The 21,681-nt window shown below is 39.6% G+C and overlaps 1 protein-coding gene across 1 annotated transcript in view; it reads right to left on the reverse strand.

Moving 5' to 3' along the window:
* LOC145781651 (NFX1-type zinc finger-containing protein 1-like) overlaps positions 1–21,681 on the reverse strand; it is a 76,399-nt gene that overhangs the window by 23,563 nt on the left and 31,155 nt on the right. The window contains exons 19-26 of the mRNA XM_082593326.1: positions 20,950–21,015; positions 20,718–20,831; positions 18,099–18,215; positions 17,314–17,455; positions 15,602–15,794; positions 14,160–14,339; positions 12,900–13,106; positions 12,715–12,814 (exon numbers count right to left, since the gene is read on the reverse strand). Of these exons, the coding sequence (XP_082449452.1) occupies positions 12,715–12,814; positions 12,900–13,106; positions 14,160–14,339; positions 15,602–15,794; positions 17,314–17,455; positions 18,099–18,215; positions 20,718–20,831; positions 20,950–21,015 (1,119 nt within the window). The remainder of the gene's footprint in view (positions 1–12,714; positions 12,815–12,899; positions 13,107–14,159; positions 14,340–15,601; positions 15,795–17,313; positions 17,456–18,098; positions 18,216–20,717; positions 20,832–20,949; positions 21,016–21,681) is intronic.

Consider the following 21,681-nt stretch of genomic DNA (forward strand, 5'->3'; position numbering starts at 1 on the left):
TTTGTACTTTTTATTGTTGTAACAGCAAGGTAATCGATTTCATGTATTAGGCTGAGTTGGTAGTTTTCCGCCCATAACTCAACAGCTTCACCATCAAGGTTTGTTTCACTGTATCCCCACTGGGTGCTATGCTGTTCAAATCACCAATCACAACTTGTGGTTTCTCTGTAGTTAAGAAAGGAGGAAGTTCAAATTGAGTAGGTGGAGGACAGCGCTTCGATGTCCTTCAGATTGAGCTTTGATATTGATTGCACAACCAGTCCTTCCCTGACAAACATGGCGCTGCCATGTTTTTCATGCGGCCTTTCAATGACATTTTTCATGCCGTCCACTTGAAGTCTTGGATCGTTTTCCCCTCGGTGAGTTTCTTGAAGGCAGAGAACATCACAGTGATGGTCTCTGCACAATTTGGAAATCAGAGCTTGCTTGGGTGCGGATTCCCCTTCAGCGTTGAGAGATATTATGGTCAACGCCGGCTTTGATAAAAGCCGATCGTTGTGATGTTTGGCCTCTCTTCTTGCATCTAGGGGTCTTCATATCAGTAGATAGTATAATCTCTCTTTAGAGGTTTTAGTAGAATTCGCAGCTACTACTGTGTAGTGTGCTGACAGGGATCGCGACGTGATTGCTTGTACTATGATCCCAAAGCTTATAGCAACGTTACTCCACAACAGACGATTCCAAGTTATCCTGAATTCAAAAACAAGCCGCTGGCATCATCAACGGAATGGACTTCCTCAAGGAAGTGTTCTAGCACCGTTACTGTATAACATATACACCAACGATCAACCGATAGATCAACACACTAAGCGGTTTATATACGCCGATGATCTTTGCATAACATCACAAGAAAAGACCTTTGTTGCTATAGAACAAAACCTCACAAAGTCGCTCGTTGAGTTAACACAATATCACACCAATAATCACCTCAAAGCTAACCCTTCAAAGACACAAGTATGTTCTTTCCACCTAAAAAACACAGAAGCTACAAGGACCCTCAAAATCTCCTGGTTGGGAGCAGAGCTGGAGCATTGCCCTAACCCCGTCTACCTTGGAGTGACACTGGACCGTACTCTCAGCTACAAAAAGCACATTGAAAACACAAAGGCTAAGGTTAACACCAGAAACAATATCCTGAGGAAGCTTACCAACTCTGGGTGGGGCACTAATCCACAAACCCTTAGAATGACCGCATTGGCTTTGTGCTAGTCCACAACAGAATATGCATGCCCTGTTTGGAACAGGTCCTGCCACTCATCGAAGCTTAACTCGGTACTCAATCATTCTTGTCGTCTTATTACTGGGTGTCTGAAGCCCACAAATACCAGCAAACTTGATCTGCTTGCTGGTATTGCACCACCACACATAAGAGACGTTAACAGTCAAGCCGAAAGGCTAAAACAAACATGTGATGAAAAACATCCTCTATATGGAAAAACGGCTGCACAAACCCGATTGAAATCAAGAAAAAGCTTCCTAACACACGTTCAGCCACTAACCTCAACCAAAGAAGAAGCAAGACGTAGGCAATGGAAACAACAACTCGAAAATGACCCATCATACACTGAAATAAAGGTCCCACCATCAGAATCCCTCCCCCAGGGGCAAACGCTCCTTGGGCAAAATGGAAAACATTAAACCGACTCCAAACCGGTGTTGGGCGCACTAAGTCTGCAATGGTGGAGTGGGGCTACGACACGGGCCAAGTTACATGTAGCCTATCTGTGGCACTGAGCCCCAAACAGCGCACCACCTTCTTGTTTGCCCTCGGCTTGCCACCCGGTGCAGTAGGTGGGACCTGTCAGTGTATAACTCCGTTGCGGAAGAATGTGTCGGTCTGTGGTGTGCCAACGAACTTTAGAAGACTCGATAGAAGAAGAATCGATTTCATGACCTTTATCTTCTAAAACCGATCATTATGTGGTATACATATTTTGTGGATTTTCTCGCCCGCTCAATTCACTTGTCAAACAACTGAGTTGTGTTTATCCACGGCCGACTCAAGAATACGGCCTGATTTGTCACATTAAACAGGCCGACTGCATTCAAATTGCATTTTAAGTTACAGTGGCCAAATGCACTGTTGGAACGTAACTATGGCTCAACAAAACACTGGGATGGTCAAAATGTTTGTTATGGAACCATAACACTTCATATATAATACAATATATTAGATATAATAACTTGAATATAGTTTAAAACAAGATAAAAGTTCAGCATGACTGGATGACAAATGTTAAATATCGTAAGTTGAGACCAGTCTTTTATTCCCTTTAGTTTGTCATAGCAGAGTCAAAATTACACCACTTTTTAAAGTAATATATTTGTTACACTTTATCAAAAGCTCTTGCTGTGAAATCCAGTCTTCCGTATTATGATATTGACGATGCATTATCTTGAGTTCAAGATACCAAATTGGGTGCTGAATGCAAAGTCTGAGATACACATTGGATACTTTTGCATTGGCGTCCTCTGTCACTGTGATAGTTTGCTTCCATAGATCAGTTTTTCCAAGACATCATACAGTTTGAAAACTCAGGTCCAGTCATGATAGCAGAATACAGCACTAAGCAGTAACAAACAGAAATTTTAGATTTCTTTAAATTTTCTCAGCTTGCGAAGACAAATTTCTCTTCACTGGAGATTGTTGAACCAGTCTTGATTATATTTATCCATTTACACTTACAGTAACATTGAACAGATAAAGGCCTAATCAGTACTCAATCCTGTGTTTCTGAAAAACAAAAAAAAAAACACTCATTTACAAAGAACTGTATTAATGCTGCACTCCTAACTGCTAGAGTTTGCAAATTGGGTAATTTGGTAAGCTAACTGCAAAATGGTAGTATTATCAGGGTTTTTGTTATATCACAACAAAACTTAGATAGCATTGCATAAACACATATTTTAACCACGGCGTTGTAACACAATAATAATACTTAATGCACTAACTAGAGTATGGTAGCAGCTGCCGGGAGCATCGTCCAAATCTTAAATTTACATCAATGTTGATGCAGATACAATTTGAAAATAAAACTCCTTGCAAAATACACTGCTATGTGAAAACTTTTTAACACTAAAAATTGTTGCAATCTCATGGCAGTAATGTTCGAATCTGGTTAGATACTGATTAATCTAATACTGGTTCACATATCATTACAATACTTATCAGTCGCCATCTCCGCCTGCAGCAGATTGCGCATCAACATGGGTTATTTGCTTCCAAAAGTGGTGATTTTGACTCAACTCGCCCAGTGTCGCCAAGTTGAGTCCGGTCCAGATTGAATGTTGTCTTGCCATCGTTTTGGTTGTCTGCCACGTTTTCTTTTTCCTTCTACTTTGCGTTCTGTGGAAATTTTGCTGATTCCGAATTGTGATCTTTTAGTGTGGCCGAACAGTTTTAAAACTTTTGATGTAGTTTTGTCATAGTTAAAAGATCTTCTGTTTTTGTGTGGTCAAGTAGCCTTTTGTTGGTCATTCTTCTCATTATGTGATTTTGGAGGGTAGTGAGTTTTTTCATTGTTGATGATGCCCAATTCACGCATTCTAGACTGTACAGCACGACTGGTAAAACGTAGGTGTTGAACATTTTTGATTTCCGTTTGATTGGGAGTCTATTGGATGTTAGAATCTTTTTGTTGTTTTCAAATGCTGCCTAGTAGGGTGGGTCAAAAAAACCTTTTCTTCCAAAACATGGCGGCAACCCCTTCAGATTATGAAGTTGGTCCTAGAAACTCCCCAAAAAAAATTTGAGCAGGTTTGTTCAAGTATTCGCCAAGCAATGGCCCTTTGAAATTTTCAGTATAGGCCATATGGGAAAACGTATGGTAAAGAAAAAAAAAATTTTTTGGAGGGTTTTTAAGTGATTTTTTTTATCTCTATGCCCTTGCTAACATCTAAAATAATCATTTCTGACTGAAATCACCACATATTTGGTATTGATCGATGTTCTTCTTCGTCGTATGAGCTGTTCTTCTGGACTATATGTTTGGGCATGATGCCATCAGCCACTCGACAGTCTCGTCATCCAGGGCTTTCAGTCCAAGCGCGGGGAGGAAGACAAGTACCTTCACGTGGTCCCCCCCGTCAGTAACATACGAAATTATACAAAATACGTATGCGAAACGAAGCTTGTCAAACAAGAGCTAATGAGACTGTTCAGCGCAGGGTGGGTAGGAAAATGCCCTTTTCAGGGCACGGCAGTGCTCGCACTGTCGAAAAGTACCGACGACCCACCGTACTGCAGCTGAACACCGAGGGCATCACGGCCAGCAAGCTCAACATCATCGAGCACCTGGCCACCAAGCATCAAGCCCTCATTGATCGATGTTTAAAAGATACAAGAAAAGTTTGATTTGATCAAAATAGTAGCAATATTATGCCTATTTTTGAAAGGGCTACCTTAGTTGAAAGCCTGAACACCGCATCAAGGTGTCGCCCATCATCCAGGTTTCTCTTATTTGCTATTAGATCAGGCAAACGAAACTGAACTAAACTCCCAATACGTCAATAATTACATCTTGGAGGGTGACAATGTGGCTTTTTTGAAATCTGGATAATCCCGCCTTGCCCTTTTTGCGCAATGAAGAATTACATTTCTTTCTTCATCAAAATCATCATGGGTTAAAATCCCTTTGTACTCTTCCATAATTCTCACTTCTCGGTCTGCCACATCGTTTACAACTTTGATGCTCTTTATCACTTTTTCCAATCTTTTATAATTCTGAAACTCCGGCCATCTTTCTACTGCATACTTCAAGAAACCAATGTCTCCCATACTGAATTGCAGCCTATGAAACAATAAAGCAGGTCTTGCACCAACAAATTCATGCAATTTTGTGTCTACAGAAACCAAAGGAAACACTGGCTTTTGTGGAGCCAAATGAACATCATGATTTTTTTGGTAGTTGTGTGGATGTCAACACCTATTTACGCATTGAAGATTCTGTTGTTGCGAAACCAACTAGACTTGGAGCCACACATTTTGCAAAGTCTTCAACAATTCTGAAAATTTGTTGCTATTTTTTATGCTCCTTATTGGTTCCAGTGTCCCATTGCTTCTGAAGCGGCTGTCAATGATTTACCTTTTTATAAGAAAATGATGGAGTATACCTTTGTAACTGAATTTTTAGAAATTGCAAATGTCGCCGCACAAGCTTTCACGGGCCACATGTGGTATTCGACAGAAGAGCTGTTACCATTCGCTTTATGCTCACATCAGCTTTCCACAGCTGTTTCCTAGCTGTTTCCTAGCTTTCCACAGCTGTTTCCTATCTACCTCTTTTAACATCTCTGAGTTGGACGCAGCCATCAAACACCTAAAAACTGGCAAATCACAAGGCCCAGACAAAATCCCACCAGAGTTAATTGAACATATTAGACCACTCGCAAGAGAGTGGCTGCGACAGTTCATGTCATTCTGCCTAAAGAAGTTGCTCCTCCCAAAGATCTGGAGGAAAGCTAACATCATAGCCATTAGAAAGCCCAACAAGCCAGCTGATAACCCTAAAAGTTACAGGCCCCATTTCCTTGCTCTGTGTACCATACAAGTTACTTGAGCGTCTCTTACTGAGCAGACTCGAACCAATCGTTGATCCAAAACTGCCAAAAGAACAAGCTGGATTCCGACGCGGCCGATGTACAACTGACCAGGTTGTCAAGCTTACTGATGACATCGAAAGTGGTTATGAAGCCCGTGAGAAGGTGGGTGTTGTCCTAGTGGATCTTACAGCAGCATATGACACTGTGTGGCACCGTGGTCTTACTATGAAACTATTACAACTCATTCCTGACCGACACATGGTTAAGTTCCTGGTAGAGACCATATCGAACTGTACCTTCATACTGCATACCAACGAGGGAAAACCCAGCAGACCACGCCGCCTGAAAAATGGCGTCCCCCAAGGGTCAAAACTATCGCCACTCCTATTTAATATCTATATAAGTGACCTACCATGCACTACATCGCAACAGTATGGCTATGTGGATGATCTAGCTCTTCTATACGCCCACAGGAACTGGCATGAGGTGGAAAGAAAACTTGAAACTAACCTGAAACTGGTGGCTGACTATTTGGACAAGTGGAGGCTCAAACTGAATGCGTCGAAAACAACAATCTCCGCTTTCCATTTAAATAATCGGGAATCCCAGCGTCAAATGTCTGTCTCGTTAAAAGAAAATCCTTTACCATATACTGCAAACCCAACTTACCTTGGAGTAAAACTTAACCGGCAATTGACCTACAGACCCCACATCGAGCCACTCCGTGCCAAGATTACCTCGAGAAATAACCTCTTGAGAGGCCTTGCAGGAACAGGATGGGGAGCCCGAGCATCAACCTTGCGTACAAGTGCACTAGCCTTGGTCTACAGCTCAGCCGAATATGCCACAGCTGTGTGGAACCGTAGCAGACACACAAAAAAGATGGATGTATGCATTAACGACACCTTGCGCATCATCACTGGCTGTCTCCGCCCCACACCTACTGCTTATCTACCAACTTTGGCTGGCATTGCTCCTGCTCATGTCCGTAGGGAATAAGCCTCTCACAAACTGGCTTTGCATGCAAGACTCGATCCTCAACACCTTCTCCACAGTCACTCTCAAAAATATGGACCAGTCACACCTCAACGCCTGTCATCAAGGCGCCCATTCCATCGATATGCTACACAGCTTGTGGATAAGAACTTCAGCTGCATGGAGACATGGGCCCAGGAATGGAATGAGCTGCCATATATTCCTCCCCAGTTTTCAGTTATACCAGCACTCTCCATCCCTCCCGGAGCAGACCTCTCAAGAAAGGCATGGGTCACATTGAACAGGATCAGATGTGACGTTGGCTGCACTGGAGCTAATCTGTTTAGGTGGGGGTTGCACAATACGCCGATATGTGTCTGCGGAGCGGTAGAACAAACAATGCAACACATGCTCCACGAATGTCTCATCTTGCGGCCTCCAAGTGGAATCATCGGTATTCGACAACTGTACCCAACTACCGTATCATGGCTGCACGATGAGGCATTGCCAATCTAAGCTACTACCGGTACAAGTCAAAAGAGAGAAGAAGAAGAAGCTTTCCACAGAGGATAAAGAAATACTTGCTTAATGCTTACAAGCTGTATCACAACTACCAAAAATATCATGGTGTTCATTTGGCTCCACAAAAGCCAGTGTTTCCTTCGGTCTCTGCTGACACAAAATTGCATGAATTTGTTAGTGCAAGATCTGCTTTATTGTTTCATAGGCTGCAATTCAGTATGGGAGACATTGGTTTCTTGAAGTATGCAGTAGAAAGATGGCCGGAGTTTCAGAATTATAAAAGATTGGAAAAAGTGATAAAGAGCATCAAAGTTGTAAACGATGTGGCAGACCGAGAAGTGAGAATTATGGAAGAGTACAAAGGGATTTTAACCAGGGAGTCGAACCGTTTGATTTTTCCGGTTCGGGTCCGGTTCTGGTTCAAAGATTGTTTCAAAATTTGGTTCAGTTCCGGTTCAGGTTCGAAGAAACTTAAAACCGGTTTTATAAGTTCCGGTTCGGGTCCGATAAAATTAGGCCTAGGCCTACTATTGCCCAACTACTAACTAGCCAAATTGGGCGTGAAAACCGCAAGGTTGGCAACACTGATCTCAACACTGCTTTGCTCAATTAACTTGCCTTTGTTGTTTGTTGCACAAGTTACAATCAAACTATATTGTCTATGATGTCACAGAACAGAAGTTGTTTACCTCAAAAAATTCCTCTCCAAAGCATCGATGATAGTGGATCGTGTGTTACGGAATAGGCTATAATTCAGGCCCGTAATTATACATTTTAGCTTGGGGGGGGCTCAAAAGCTGTTGCGAAGTAAATGGCTATGCACCAGTGGCGGCTCGTGACTTTTGGCCGTGGGGGTGCTGTAAATGGTGATGTTAAATATGACGTCATAAAGTGGCAGGAACGGACGAGCGCCGAAAGCGCGAGCCTCCTAGGGGGGTCTGGGGGCATGCCCCCCAGAAAATGTTGCACTTTTATATGCTCTAAAATGCCATTCCTGGTGTTTTCAGAACAAAAAATAAAAATTTTAAGCAGTTGAAAATGTGGATTTTTAGAACTTTGAAACAAAGAGCACGAGGGATCAGTATCGAGCACGAGGGATCAGAGAGAGAAAGCGAAAAATTAATGAATGTCATCACGGAGGTTGAAGATACTTTATTTCAGGAGCTCTGTGCCCCTGAAAAGAGCGATGTTGGTGCAGTGGACCTCACTAAAAGATTTAGGCTATGCTAAACCATCACAGCACGCTTAGAATAGTGATACCTTTCAGAGTAAACGTTTTCAAGGCATGTTTTTGAAATACAATTACACACCAATACCATCCAGCGCGGCTGTGGAACGCATGTTTTCGCTTGGAAAGGACATTGTGCGTCCCAAACGCAGCAGATTGTCAGACAAACGTTTTAAAATGCTTATGTTTCTACAAGGAAATAACTAAAAGCTTTGAGCTTGGGGGGGCATTGCCCCCCCAAGCCCCTCGGCAATTACGGGCCTGCTATAATTCATCAGTACAATGTGGCCTCCAAGATAACAACATGCTACGTACAGCTTCACTTACCACAATGCGAACAATGATGTAATGCTGGAGTGAACCGCTTTTTTCAACCGGTTCGGGTTTGGTTAGGGTTTGAGCTAACTCAAATTTTCGGTTCAGTTCCGGTTAAGGTTCAGACAAAATCGCACCAAAACCGGTTTACAAAACCCGGTTCGGGTTCGGTTCGACTCCCTGATTTTAACCCATGATGATTTTGATGAAGAAAGAAATGTAATTCTTCATTGTGTAGAAAGGGCAAGGCGGGATTATCCAGATTTCAAAAAAGCCACATTGTCACCCTCCAAGATGTAATTATTGACGTATTGGGAGTTTAGTTCAGTTTCGTTTGCCTGATCTAATAGCAAATAAGAGAAACCTGGATGATGGGCGACACCTTGACGCGGTGTTCAGGCTTTTAACTAAGGTAGCCCTTACAAAAATAGGCATAATATTACTACAATTTTTGATCAAATTAAACTTTTCTTGTATCTTTTAAACATCGATCGATACCAGATATGTGGCAATGTCAGTCAGAAATGATTATTTTAGATGTTAGCAAGGGCATAGAGATAAAAAAAATCACTTAAAAACCACCCCAAAAAAAATTTTTTTTTTTTACCATACGTTTTCCCATATGGCCTATACTGAAAATTTCAAAGGGCCATTGCTTGGCGAATACTTGAACAAACCTGCTCAAATTTCATACGCTTTTATGAGGTTGGTATGAATTTGTACCATGAATTTTACCAGAATAACTTGCATTCTTGTTAAGAAATTAGTCAAGTCGGTGTGGTTTCGACTATCACAGCTACATTGACCTCTACTGTGGCAAGGAATACATATAAAAACGATAACTTTCTAGCAATGCAATGTTCAGGAACATTTTGGTTCTGGTTAAGAGATTTGTCAAATATTAACACTGGTTATCATGGAAATATACAAAACAACGTGCTTTTCCAACAGTGTTGGCAAGGTAATAAGTATTTTATTTGCAACGAGCCATGCATGAAAGTAAAGCTATCAGTAAGATTTGTAAAAAGCTGGTATGATTTAAAACTATGTTGACAGTGTATTTTTTATGATTTAAAAATACATTGAAACACCCTTACTTTGGGAGGTTTTCTTGATGTGCTTGGAGTGGGCAAAGTTGATGGTCGTTGCACAGCCACAGCTGTGTGGATTGTAGGCATTGGGTTTAAATTCCAGTTTAGCTTTTTTCGTTTTCCGTTGATGTTCAACTCTTCTTCAAAATGCTTTATGCAAATGACTGAATTTTGCGTTGGGTTCCAGTCTATCAAATCAGGCTTATTCAGAGGAAAAGAAAAGGAAGATACTTTGTTTTCTTTTTCAGATTTGGAAACATAACCCAACTTGCAACCGTAAACTGCACAGTTGTTCACCATCTCTGATATTTAAATTTTTACCATTGTACAAATCTGGTACCTGTTTTAATTATTAGCCTACAACTCCACAGTAGCCTATGCCGGTAACATAAATGATCATCTATAAAAAAAATCAATCATTACAGTAGGCTGTAACGTCATCACTTTGTCGGTTCAATAATTCGGTAGGCCTACTCTGACAGTCTAATTATTGTTTACTGGAGTCTATTGCATTGTGACTGATCCATAGGTGTTATTTTATGAAAACCTAGAAAAGCTTTTAATTTTATGACCCAGTCAGACTAGATAGGCCTAACCGTACATCTGCCAGTAAAAACTCCTCAATCTCAAGCTTATCCCAGCACCCCATAATTTCACTGCTTGATTTGTCTACGGTACCGTAATGTCAGCCGGGAGTTCTGGTCGGACTGTATCACACTGCACATTTTTATTGGCTTAATCATGGCCACCTGGAGATACGGCCTGATTTGTCACATTTTGCAGATTTTGATTACAGCTACTGCTAGTGCTTGACTGACATTTTTTGAGATGTTTTTACTTTTTGCGGTTTCCTAATGACAAAAAACTTTTTTGTTGCCTTGGGGAAGCAGTAGCAAATGAGAAAAAGTAAGTTGAAAAATGCAAAATCAGACTGTTATTGAAAATTAACAGTCTGACTAAAATCTACAGAATCAAATTTTTCTTTGTTTTTCAACATGTGAGGATGTTAAAACCTATTGTGTCATCTGGGGAAAAGAATAAAGAAAGCGTAAAAATCTAATTTTTAGAAAAATTTGTTTAAACGTTCGCCCAAGTTAGAAAAACCTGGAAATTTCTGCAAAATGTGACAAATCAGGCCGTATCTTTAGGTGGCCATGGCTTAATCCTAAACAGGTATTTAGTAAATTTCAGTGACACCACTGCATACTGTTGACACTAGCCTACCCCTTTTATGTTTTGATTTTACAATGTATCAATTTTTGAATGTAGGCTACCGTACATTATTTTTAAATTTGCACTTTTTCAGATTTTTTAAGTGCAAGATAATTGTACTAAAATGTATTGAACTGTTGAACTAACCCTTCTAACAACCATTGAACTAACCCTAACCCGTTTGATCTTGCAGCTTCTTCGTTCACGAAGTCACAAGCTAACCAACTGAGTTATGGCAACCGAACAAATCTATATTCAAATCATCATAACCATCAAAAACAAATTTATTTTTTATTGAATTGCTAAGTCTCTTGCAACAGTCTTTTCGTGTCTCACTGAGAAGATAAAAGTGTAACATAAAATGGTTATAGGTGAATTGTTCGTAAACAGTTTTTCGTAAAACAATTGTTCGTAAACAATTGTTCGTAAAAGCAATTCTTCGTAAAGCAATTCTTCGTAAAGCAATTCTTCGTATACATCAATTCTTCGTATAGGTGAATTGTTCGTAAACAGGTGAAAGGTCAATTGTTCGTGAACAATTTTTCGCAACAGCAAGGTTTGTCTTGCAATTTCTGATGAAGGTGCATAATGCAAATTTTCCTGAATAACCAAGTTACGAGACATAAACAAATAAGCACAATGAAAAAGCGCATTTTTTGTTATTTATTGGAATACAACAATTGTCTGTGTTTAGCAATTCTTTGCTTACACTACCAATACTACTTTAAGTAATTTCGTACAAATTGTCCACAAGCCAAGTTTAGTATGAAGTATTGTGTGCAATTCCACGCAAGTAGGCTAATCACAAATTCCATCATCTTGAAAGTCTTGACGCCAGGTTCGGACGACTCTAGTTAGTCTTTCTGCACTGTCCTTATACTTCTTCTTTGGAGGGGGTCCTGCCTGGCCACTGACATACTGTTCAATGCGAACCTCATTTAGGTTTTGCTCTCGCTTGATTGCAGATATGAACTTCCAAATATCTGGATGATTTGCAGATACCTGGAACATGAACCCTCTGTGCCATCCTTCAATGCTATTATTAGTTTTGAGAAGGCCACTGAGGACGCCATCATAGCAGTTCCACATTTGAATTGCAAACATTGGAGGACGGCGCCCTTGACGACAATCTGGGCGCCCAACCCAAGTGTCTTCAAAGTAGTCAATTACTGGCTGAGCAACATTTGGTAATACATTCCCATCGTTTTTCTCCAAATGCACTGGCACAAATGGAAGAACCAGCCACGGTGAGTTGAAAGTGGGTACTCTTTGCTCACTGCATTGACCATGGCCATCTCAAAGTCAGTCATGATTGTCTCTGGAACAGCAACAGCAGGTAACAACTCCATGAATGTATGTCCCTCTCCTTTTGTCCCCCAGCCGGGCATACACCAGAGGCATTGAAGTGTTTTCCGTCAGTCCGTGTATAATAATTGTGTAAAGCTGTTCAAACAGTGAAGGCACTGCCTTGAAGGTGCCGTCAGCATACCAGCGCTTTGAACGGGCAAGGAGCTGCAGATTTCTTTCAGTGGCACAATTATGTGTTTAAGCACAATTAGCACATCTCTAGCATATAGGCTACCCTAATTGATTGTTCGTAAACAATTGTAACTGTTTTTTTAAAAAAAAAGCTGTAGCCTAACTTTTATGAACATTTGTTTACGAACAATTAGTATTACGGTCAATTGCATGCCCGAAGAATTGCTTTACGAAGAATTGCTTTACGAAGAATTGCTTTTACGAAGAATTGCTTACGAGCAATTGTTTTACGAAAAACTGTTTACGAAGAAAACGTCGGACACCACATAAAATAGACGAAGGTTAGCTTACCAACATATGCTGTTAAGATGGTGATTTGTTCTGGCAAATATCCTTGCTGAATGAAATATTGTGATAGCGTGACTACAAAGTTTGCTTCGTACTGGTTGACCTGAAGAAAAAGAGATTATGAAACAACGGGCAACAAAGAAATGCAAATGCTTCGCAATTCCATCTACTATTATAAGACCATCCACCTTGCTTCTTCCATCTTTAACATTATCTTCTTTGTGCTCGTGGGAAAGAAAGAATACATTTTTCTGAACTCCAGTGACGTTTTCGTAATCAAGCACACTTTCATGGTCACGAAGATCTTCATAAATGTGTGGACGAAGAAGATCAGCGATTCTGGGTCTCATCCGATGCTGCAGAGCCAAGGTGCTGCATGGAATCCCGTTTTTGAACTGAAAAATTAAGAATTTTTTTGCTTCAGTTGCAAAAAAAAATTTACTCTAATTGCCCGCAATTATAACAATTAATACGAGAATATCCAAATGATACTATAGAATAGTCCACACTGACTCAGCGCAATGCGTTATATGTTCATGCGTTTGAGAAAGCCTGCACTACATGCGGTCCGCAAATGCGTTTTGTGCGACCTACGAAAACATTTGAAAGCATGTCAGCAACTGAACTTTGTTTATCTTCTATAAATAACCTTTAACTCTCTTTAATTGATTTTCAGCAAATATTCCAATTCTTCTATGACGTTGTAAGAACTGTGTACGCCACGTAAACAATTATGACCATTACCCCTCATAAAAAATAGGTGGCCATGTTATGACCAGGCAAAATATCAAATATGATTCTTCGCCCAGACACTTTGTTTAGTTTAGGCTACTGTAGTCTGGAAGTTGATTATTAGGCCTATAAGAGAACGCAGTACTGAAAGATGGCCCATACAGGATAGCCTACTGGAGAAAAGAAATCTCTTATACAAACCATAGACAGATAAAACCAAGCATCCACACGGCATTTAACATAATACAATAAAGTGAACATAAACTATAAACTACACTATACGAACATTTTCACCCATACACATGTTAGCCCTTTCTCAAGTAACTGTGTAACTTCGTAATGTAGCTTATAGCTTATGTTCACTTTAATGTATTATGTTAAATGCCGTGTGGTTGCTTGGTTTGATCTGTCTATGGTTGAAGAAAGTCACCTCTCTACCAAAACTACATCATACAAACGCACAACAACGTTGACATGCGGTCAACAAAAATAGTTTTTTTCCTATTGCTGTTCTGGTATCGTTGTGACTTGTGCAAGCCTACTCCAGAGTATAGACTTTATAGTTTGAAATGTTGGTAAAGAGTAGTTTAAGTTAATCTACAATTTCTAAAGGATAAATCGTTTTTAAAATATACCTGCAGGTTACTACAATTAATTTACTTAAGTAGTCCAACTTTAGTTCAAAATACATAACAATATTAGACTGGGAAGTTTACCATTCTCTCAAACAAAGAAACATCCAGGTTGAATTTCCTTGCAAGTTCGTAAACAGTAGGAGAAGGTTTGAGCTGTTGATGATCTCCAATGAGAATGAGATGCTCCGTAGCTTGAGGCAACGAAGTCACGATGTGAGCTTCCAACACTTCGGCTGCTTCTTCAACCACAACTACTTTAGCCTGAAGATCATACGCTACATCACTCCAGCACGAAACTTTGCGAGAAAATTTGAACTAGCAAGGAACACGCACTAAGCAAGCTCTAATCGCGTTTGCCAAACATGTGAGCAGTGGCGGCTAGTGGTGTTTGTGAGCAGTGGGGCTGCAATAAATAGTCCGGGGCGAAGCCCATCGCTGAAGGCGAACGATTTCGCGTGGGGTCTGGGGGGTTTCCCCCAGAAAAGTTAAACATCACATTAAATTCAGTGCGCTCTGAGCACGTTTTTACCCCAAATTTTAAAAAAATGCAATCAAACTTTGTTGAAAAGTTGATGTATTCCTAAGCTGTAATTAAAAAAAACTAACAGTATTGCTTTGGAAACAATCTTTACTAGTATTGAGCTTAGTCTTTACTAGCCTAGCCGTTGCATACAAGGTTCAAGTAATTTTGAGATGCCCTAGGCTGGACTAGCACTTCCTATAACCTGTGGAATACCCTAACTCTACAGCTAACACTTCTATATTCATGGCTCATCGCTACTCTGCGAAATAAACACTAACTTTAGAAAGTCTGTAAAGTTATTCGGTTAGATGGGTCTGTTTTCCATGCAGCCCCAACAGATTCAAAAATTGCTGTAGAATACCAAAAGAGGTGGAGCTTCAAGGATAATTTTTAGTCAATCAGAGCGCTTGGACTCCAGAACTCGGGCTACAGAGAAGTTTGCCTAAAGTCGGTGTTGCCAAACAAAACTTTTAATATTTTAATTTTCGATCCGCAATTCTTAAGTGAAATAAGTAACCGGGTCGGACAAACAGAGGAAAACATATTTTTCCTTTTTTCTTTTTTTCAGGTGGAGCTGCAGCCCTACAGCCCCATGGCACGAGCCGCCACTGCATGTGAGTACAAGTCCAAGCCAATGGCTTGATCTACAGTAGGTCTACAACAACAAAAAATCAAACAACGAGTAGCCTATTGAGCCTGAGCTAAGGTGTTACTTCGAGGACAGCTCTCGGTCTTCGGTTGCCTACCTAGTGAATATAGTTTCTCTTGGTAAGCTAACACTTCAACTGCAAGGCACTTTTCAACAGTCAACTGAAGTAACTCAGTTGCTGCGTTGGTCGTTCACAGCGCTTGCAACTAAGACTTATGCCAGATTGCCAAGGTTAATCTTCAGAAACATTTTTTCAATCCGAAAATAAGTTTTTCACAATTATTACAGCAGTTCCAAATTACAAGATCAATTTAACAAAAAGACACAATTATGGCACCACAAAACACTAACCGGCAGTTTGTTGACAATGTCTCGATATTTAGCGGCACCAGTCGTTGTCATTCCGATAACAGTTGCATTCCGCATAATGGTGAGGTTATCTTTGTGTTCAGCGACTGTCAACCGTTTACACAGCTGGTCGTATTTGACCAAGTCCGCATTCATTTTGTCTTTCAAATAGTTGCGTAGATCCTGTATCCAACGCCTAGAAACCACCAAAACAAAATAAGCCCTTTCAAGTGTTTTGCGTTTCTGGTCGGCTATATTAAGAGCTTATATAAAAATGTGTTTTGGTTCACGTTGTTAATATTTTTGAGTTATAGAGAAAAAGCTGCTTTTGATCGATTGGTCACTGATGTGCCCTGTTCAGTGTTCACAACTTAAAAATAAAACCCAGCACGTAGATTGTGAAGGTCAATTGTACGTTTAAAGAGGCACAGCCTGATATACTACAATGGCCTATTATTTCTAAGATTGCAAGGAACCCTTTTTATTAGCGTGCAATTTTGTCTGGACAGCTGCCCACTGCTGTACAAAAAAGAATAGATTTGAGGCCCCATAAAGTATTACATTTTTTTTAATCTGGTAAATTCTTTCATGCAACTGCCCAATGTTGCCTTTTTACTAAACATTTTGCAATGCAGATCCTATGCTGTATTATGTTATTAACGCATCCTGAAATGTTTCACCTTCATGCAAAGCAACAACTTGTGCTCAATAAAAAAAGTTCTTAGTTGCACACAGCAGCGGCGCCACGGGGTGGACTAGGGTGGACATGTCCACCCCACTGCCGGCTGTTAAGTTTTTTAACAGCACAAAAACTCAACAGCCGGCAGCCTCAAGCTAAACCAAAGAGCCACTTTAAAGAACCACTCACTGACTTCAACACCATTCGTCATAGCACATGACTAGGGAACTGTGTTCCGAAAGCTAGTGTAATTCGATATTGCCAAAACGAACTCGCAGCATCAGGCTATAATAGGTCGTTACTATTTACACTGTGAAGTAAGCAACGATCATGCTGCTAAAAGCGAAACTCAATCAACTAAATAAACTATTATCTGCGACCTGTCATGTCATCACAAAGACTTGAACATCTGGTGCAGATCAGCAGTGAGCGAGACATTGCCGATAACACTGGTCCTCAAAAATTGGTGAAAGCTTTTAAACTGACTTGCGAGCGCAAAATAAAACTTTAGTGCAGTGATTCTTAACCTATGGCAAGGGGTATTATTGGGTAATAGCCTTGTTTTTTTAAATTCTGTTTAAGGGGCCACATAATACATTTTTATGAAGCCGCCAATCATTGCAGCAGCTCCATGACATAAAATAACGACAAGCTTGCTAACATCATAATCGGCAATTCTATGGACCGCCGAGGAAATTAAAGTGCGCTCAATGGAAAACGAGCTTTTGACCTCTTTCAATTTCCTTTGTTTATTTTTCAATAAACTTCACAACCGAGCTGCAGTGAGTCACATCGCAATCAATAATCTTAGTGACCATACTTTACGATAGCATATTACCTCGAAATATATTTGTCCACCCCACTCATTTTTGGCTGGCGCCGCCCCTGGTTGCACAGAATTGCAAGGTAGCCTAATTCAAGCTAATTTGTAAGGCAATTATCATAAGCACACTTTTAGTTAATTCAAGTCACTCAATGACACAAAAATCGGAACTGTAGAAAGTGTGATCTAAGGCAAAGACAAATTGTTTCTAACCGGTAAAGCTTCCATCGATCTGCTGGCTTCAGTTGAAAAATGTTAGTGACCATTTGAGCTGTTTTCTCAGGCATGATGTCAGCCTGTTTGATGTTGTTCTTAATCTTTGTCTTTTCTTCCCTTGAAAAGCTCCTTCCCAAGGCTGTCATGTTGTTTTTGTTTGACCATAAAAACATTAGTGTTTCGATTCCCCAAGTTGGGGCACATCACACATTAGAGTAAGTTGCTGATGTCAAAAACGACAACATTTATGTTTGTGCCAGTAAGGCATAAATACTATAAAGCCTATATTGCGTAAAAAAACTAGCTATTAACATGTTGCAAGTCTGTTTGAGACGGCGAAAAATTAATAGCTAATAAAATAGTTTTTGTAGCTTTAAGTTTTCCAAGTAGCCTACGATGGAACAAGTTTGAAAGCTTTACATTTTTGAAATCAACTTCCAAACAATCAACATTTTCGCTACTCTTTCAAAACGTTTCGATGTGGAATAACTATTAAGCCACTTGCTAAAGTCAGTGGTCTCAACCTTTTTGTATCCATAGAACTCATTCAAAAAATCGTCAACTCTTCGAATCCAAAACTTTACAAAATCGCTCGTGACATAAAAATTTCAGTGCTCTCACATTTTATTGCTTTTTTCAGCATCAATGTATATTTCCTAATCCTGTGAAAATTTTGCACGGACCACAGGTTGGAAACCACAATCTCAAAACCGTCATTCTGACAGAGTGTTAAACAGAACATTTTGTCTCTGATATAAACAACATCCTTTTCAATAACTTACTTATTAGGAATTCTATTGCAGATTGTTTCAGCATCTTCTTTTTCTTCATCATCAGTTTCGGGTTTTTGGAAGCATGGATTTGTTTGTTGCCATAGCTACAACCTTCTTCGTCAGAGTCTGAAATAAAAATTGCAATATAACGGCTGCTTTAGAAGGTGATATAGTGTAGTTAAAATAATTGTCTCAGAGTTGTATGCGTAAAACTGCTTCACTGCACAAGTGCGCACGTGAACCCCCTTTGAAGTTGCTGAAAAGGATTATTGCTTTATGGTTGCTGAAAAGGAAAGTTTGAAAATAATGAAACTTGACGTAAACCAAACCAAACGTCATCAGCAAAAAGATTGTGATCTAATGATGCAACATGTTTATAAAACAGAAACCTATTTGCTTTTTCGGGCACTTTTTGCCTCTCACCAGGGTTGCCAATTTGGCTTTTTTGAAACCAGATTTTGAGAATCTGGCTGTTTTTCAACTCCCTTGGCTTATTTTTTTGAACTAAAAAAAGCCAGAAAAATTAGGCTTTTTCTCGCTTTTTTTCTTGTATCTTCGATTTTTGTCAAATTGATGAAAAGCCAACATAATTTTGGCTTTTTTTGGCTTAATTGTATCTTTCCCAATTTTTTTTTAGAAAAAAATTCAGTCAGCGTCAATCGGAGCAGTAATTTCAACCTTATATTTGGTTGTAGTGTCCGACCGAATGTCGTTTTGAAGCCGAAACTAGAAAATTTTCTAGTTGCTTGTCTTTTCATTAACTATGTTTCTGCGTTGTCGCTGAAGTCAAAGTTCGGTGGGACACTATTTGGTTGCATAGACGTAGCCAGGGGGGGGGCGAACGGGGCCATGGCCCCCCCCCAAATTTTCAAAGGTTGGACGCCGAAGTTGAATCCTTTGTTGAAAATATAATATAATTTGTATAAATTTATATTGTTTTCCAAGACATCTGGCTATTAACACCCCCCAGGACTTGTTTTAGACACACAAAAAGACACCAATAAATTTTGCAAATCGTAAATCGCGCAAAGTTTACGCGATTTACGCTTCTTTTAACTAATCTGTGGAAGCAATTTCAGAATCGCTTACTCTGTAGGGTTTTTGTGTTCCCTAATTTTAGCCGCAGTTTTTGCCCGTTTGTGTGTAGATAAGAGCTACCTTTAATAAGTTAATAGCTGTTTATCTGCTAATAAGTTTCATACAAATATTACCCTGAAAGTGTTTCCAGAAAGCGTTATAATCCATTATTTAAGTGTAATTTTGCAAAAATTTTCCGGGGGAGCATGCCCCCGGACCCCCCTAGAATACGCGTGCCTTCGGCACGCTCTAACCCCCACCAGCTTTGCTTAACCCACCAGGATGCGCCACTGCACATCAGGTGGCGATGTCTTAAATCAAACATTTTGTCGTTCTCTTCAATTCATCAAATATTTGGCCCCCCCAAAATTTTTTTCTGGCTACGCCACTGTTTGGTTGTGCACTTTTTATATGTGTATGTTTAATGAATACTAATTGGCTTTTTCTTGGCTTTTATCAGCTATTTTCTACTGGCTTTTTTTAGGCTTTTTTTGTGACTAGGTCTGGCTTTTTTTGGTAAAGACAGGTTGGTAACCCTGCCTCTCACCGTAACTTAGCAGCATGAAAAACCATCATGCGCTTTAACAGTTTTCTCCCTGACGTGATAGCTTATACTTTATTGTACTTACTGTCGACCTTATCAAGCACACACACACACTATAAAAATAAACTACCGGTAATGATAAACATCTTAATATTAAAATGAAGCATTTACCTTTTAACATGTTGTTTATGTTCTTCATTGATAAAGTAGGCCTACACCAAACAAATATATATCCAATGGAATGTTCAACTTTGCTTGAAAGTCCACTATGGGATTTGTCTAAGGCTTAGACAACAGTTTAAGCTTACAGTTTACTGACCACTGCGCGTTGGTTAATTCAAGCAAGCTTCTGTATCTTTTTTGGTCTATAAAGGCTCAAAGAAGCTTAAAAAAGAAATGTTTGGAGATGCAGTACCGTACTACTAGATATTTAATAAGCTAGAACAGTAGCATATTACCAGGGTGGTCCAAGACTGCATGAGGGGCCGCATGAAAGTTTAAGGAAAATTTTACGGGGCCCCATAAAAAATGATTTTCAGCTTGTTTGTGAATTTAAAAATTATTTTTCAGCTGGTAAAAAGGATACAATACACGACACTATCATCGTCATCAACCAATTTTGATTATAAAGACCACGAATAAATCCTCATGTTGTGGGTTTGGCCTGTCTGTCTGTCGAGAGTGAAGTCGTCCTCTCCACATCTCTCAGTCTGTTGGGTTGGCAGAATCTATGTCCGGGGCTGAAATGTCACGCTTAACAAGTTCTTCCCATGAACGTTTTGGTCAACAAAATAGAAAACCAAAACAATTCATCATTTCGCCCCGATAGCTCATGGTTAGCGAGTGACTTCGTGAACGAAGAAGCTTCAAGATCAAGTGGTGCTGGTTCGACTCTCGGGGTGTATGCTTGAGCAACGCATTCTAAAAATTGCTCTTCATTCAGCCGCAACTAATCGAAAAAGCTAAAGCAAAAAAATTAATAAAATACAGTAATAATGTTTGCTTACCATTGTCAATGTTTCTTTGATTTTTAATGAACTCGACATCATCATCTCGAATGTCGGTTTCTTCACAGTCCGGACTTTCATCGTCATCAGAGAATGCTTCCACATCCCACCTTCCTATTACCCCAAGAAAAATGTCACAGTTACTTTATTTATGTTAAAAAAATGAACTAAAAAAAATTTAAATTACAGGATTTGATCAGACACTAGTTTAGAGTTTTCTGTAACAACATACCCAACAGTTCATACTTTTTTTCTTTGAGCCATTGTATGACGTTCTGGAAGTTGGGTTCAGGAAATGCTGTAAAGACATAAATGAAAGATAATTAAATTATTGTTATTTATTCATCGGTCGATTGCTTTTTTTTTAATTTTATGCATATATCATTACGTATCTTCGCGTATCTTCGCTTTTCCGCCTACATTAAAAGCGGTCAATTTGACGATTTTTTTACGCTTTGCTACAAGCTTGCTTTACAAATTGCTTAAAAACCAACTTTAATATTTTTGTATAATCTATAAAAAGTACATTATTTTGTAAATTAAGAAAATACGTAACCATTCTATAGCAGTGCAGCAGATAAGCCAGAAACGGATAGGCTATAGTTTGGCATCCCCAGGATCTAAATTCCCTAATATTTCACACACTATAGCTTCCAGGCTGGTAAAAGAGTTCAACAAAATCCGCTTTGAGTCCCGCAACTTTAACAGTGGAAGACGATAAGAAAAGGGGTTTATTGATTGAAACATATGCTACTTTAAATAAGTTGAGTGTTTTTTAAGGAACACCATATAGATCTATTTCCTGTTCAACGCGGTTCAAGACTACTCCTCAAAATAAACATACAGTAGGTTACAGATATAGGCTTTGACTTTCGCAGCGCATAAAACTATATTATTTTTCATCGACAGTCCTTGAATTAAACCAGTAAAGAAACTGTATGTTCATCACTTCTGTGGCAGTATA

Source organism: Aplidium turbinatum, chromosome 13, assembly GCF_918807975.1.
Source record: "Aplidium turbinatum chromosome 13, kaAplTurb1.1, whole genome shotgun sequence".
Taxonomy (NCBI): domain Eukaryota; kingdom Metazoa; phylum Chordata; class Ascidiacea; order Aplousobranchia; family Polyclinidae; genus Aplidium; species Aplidium turbinatum.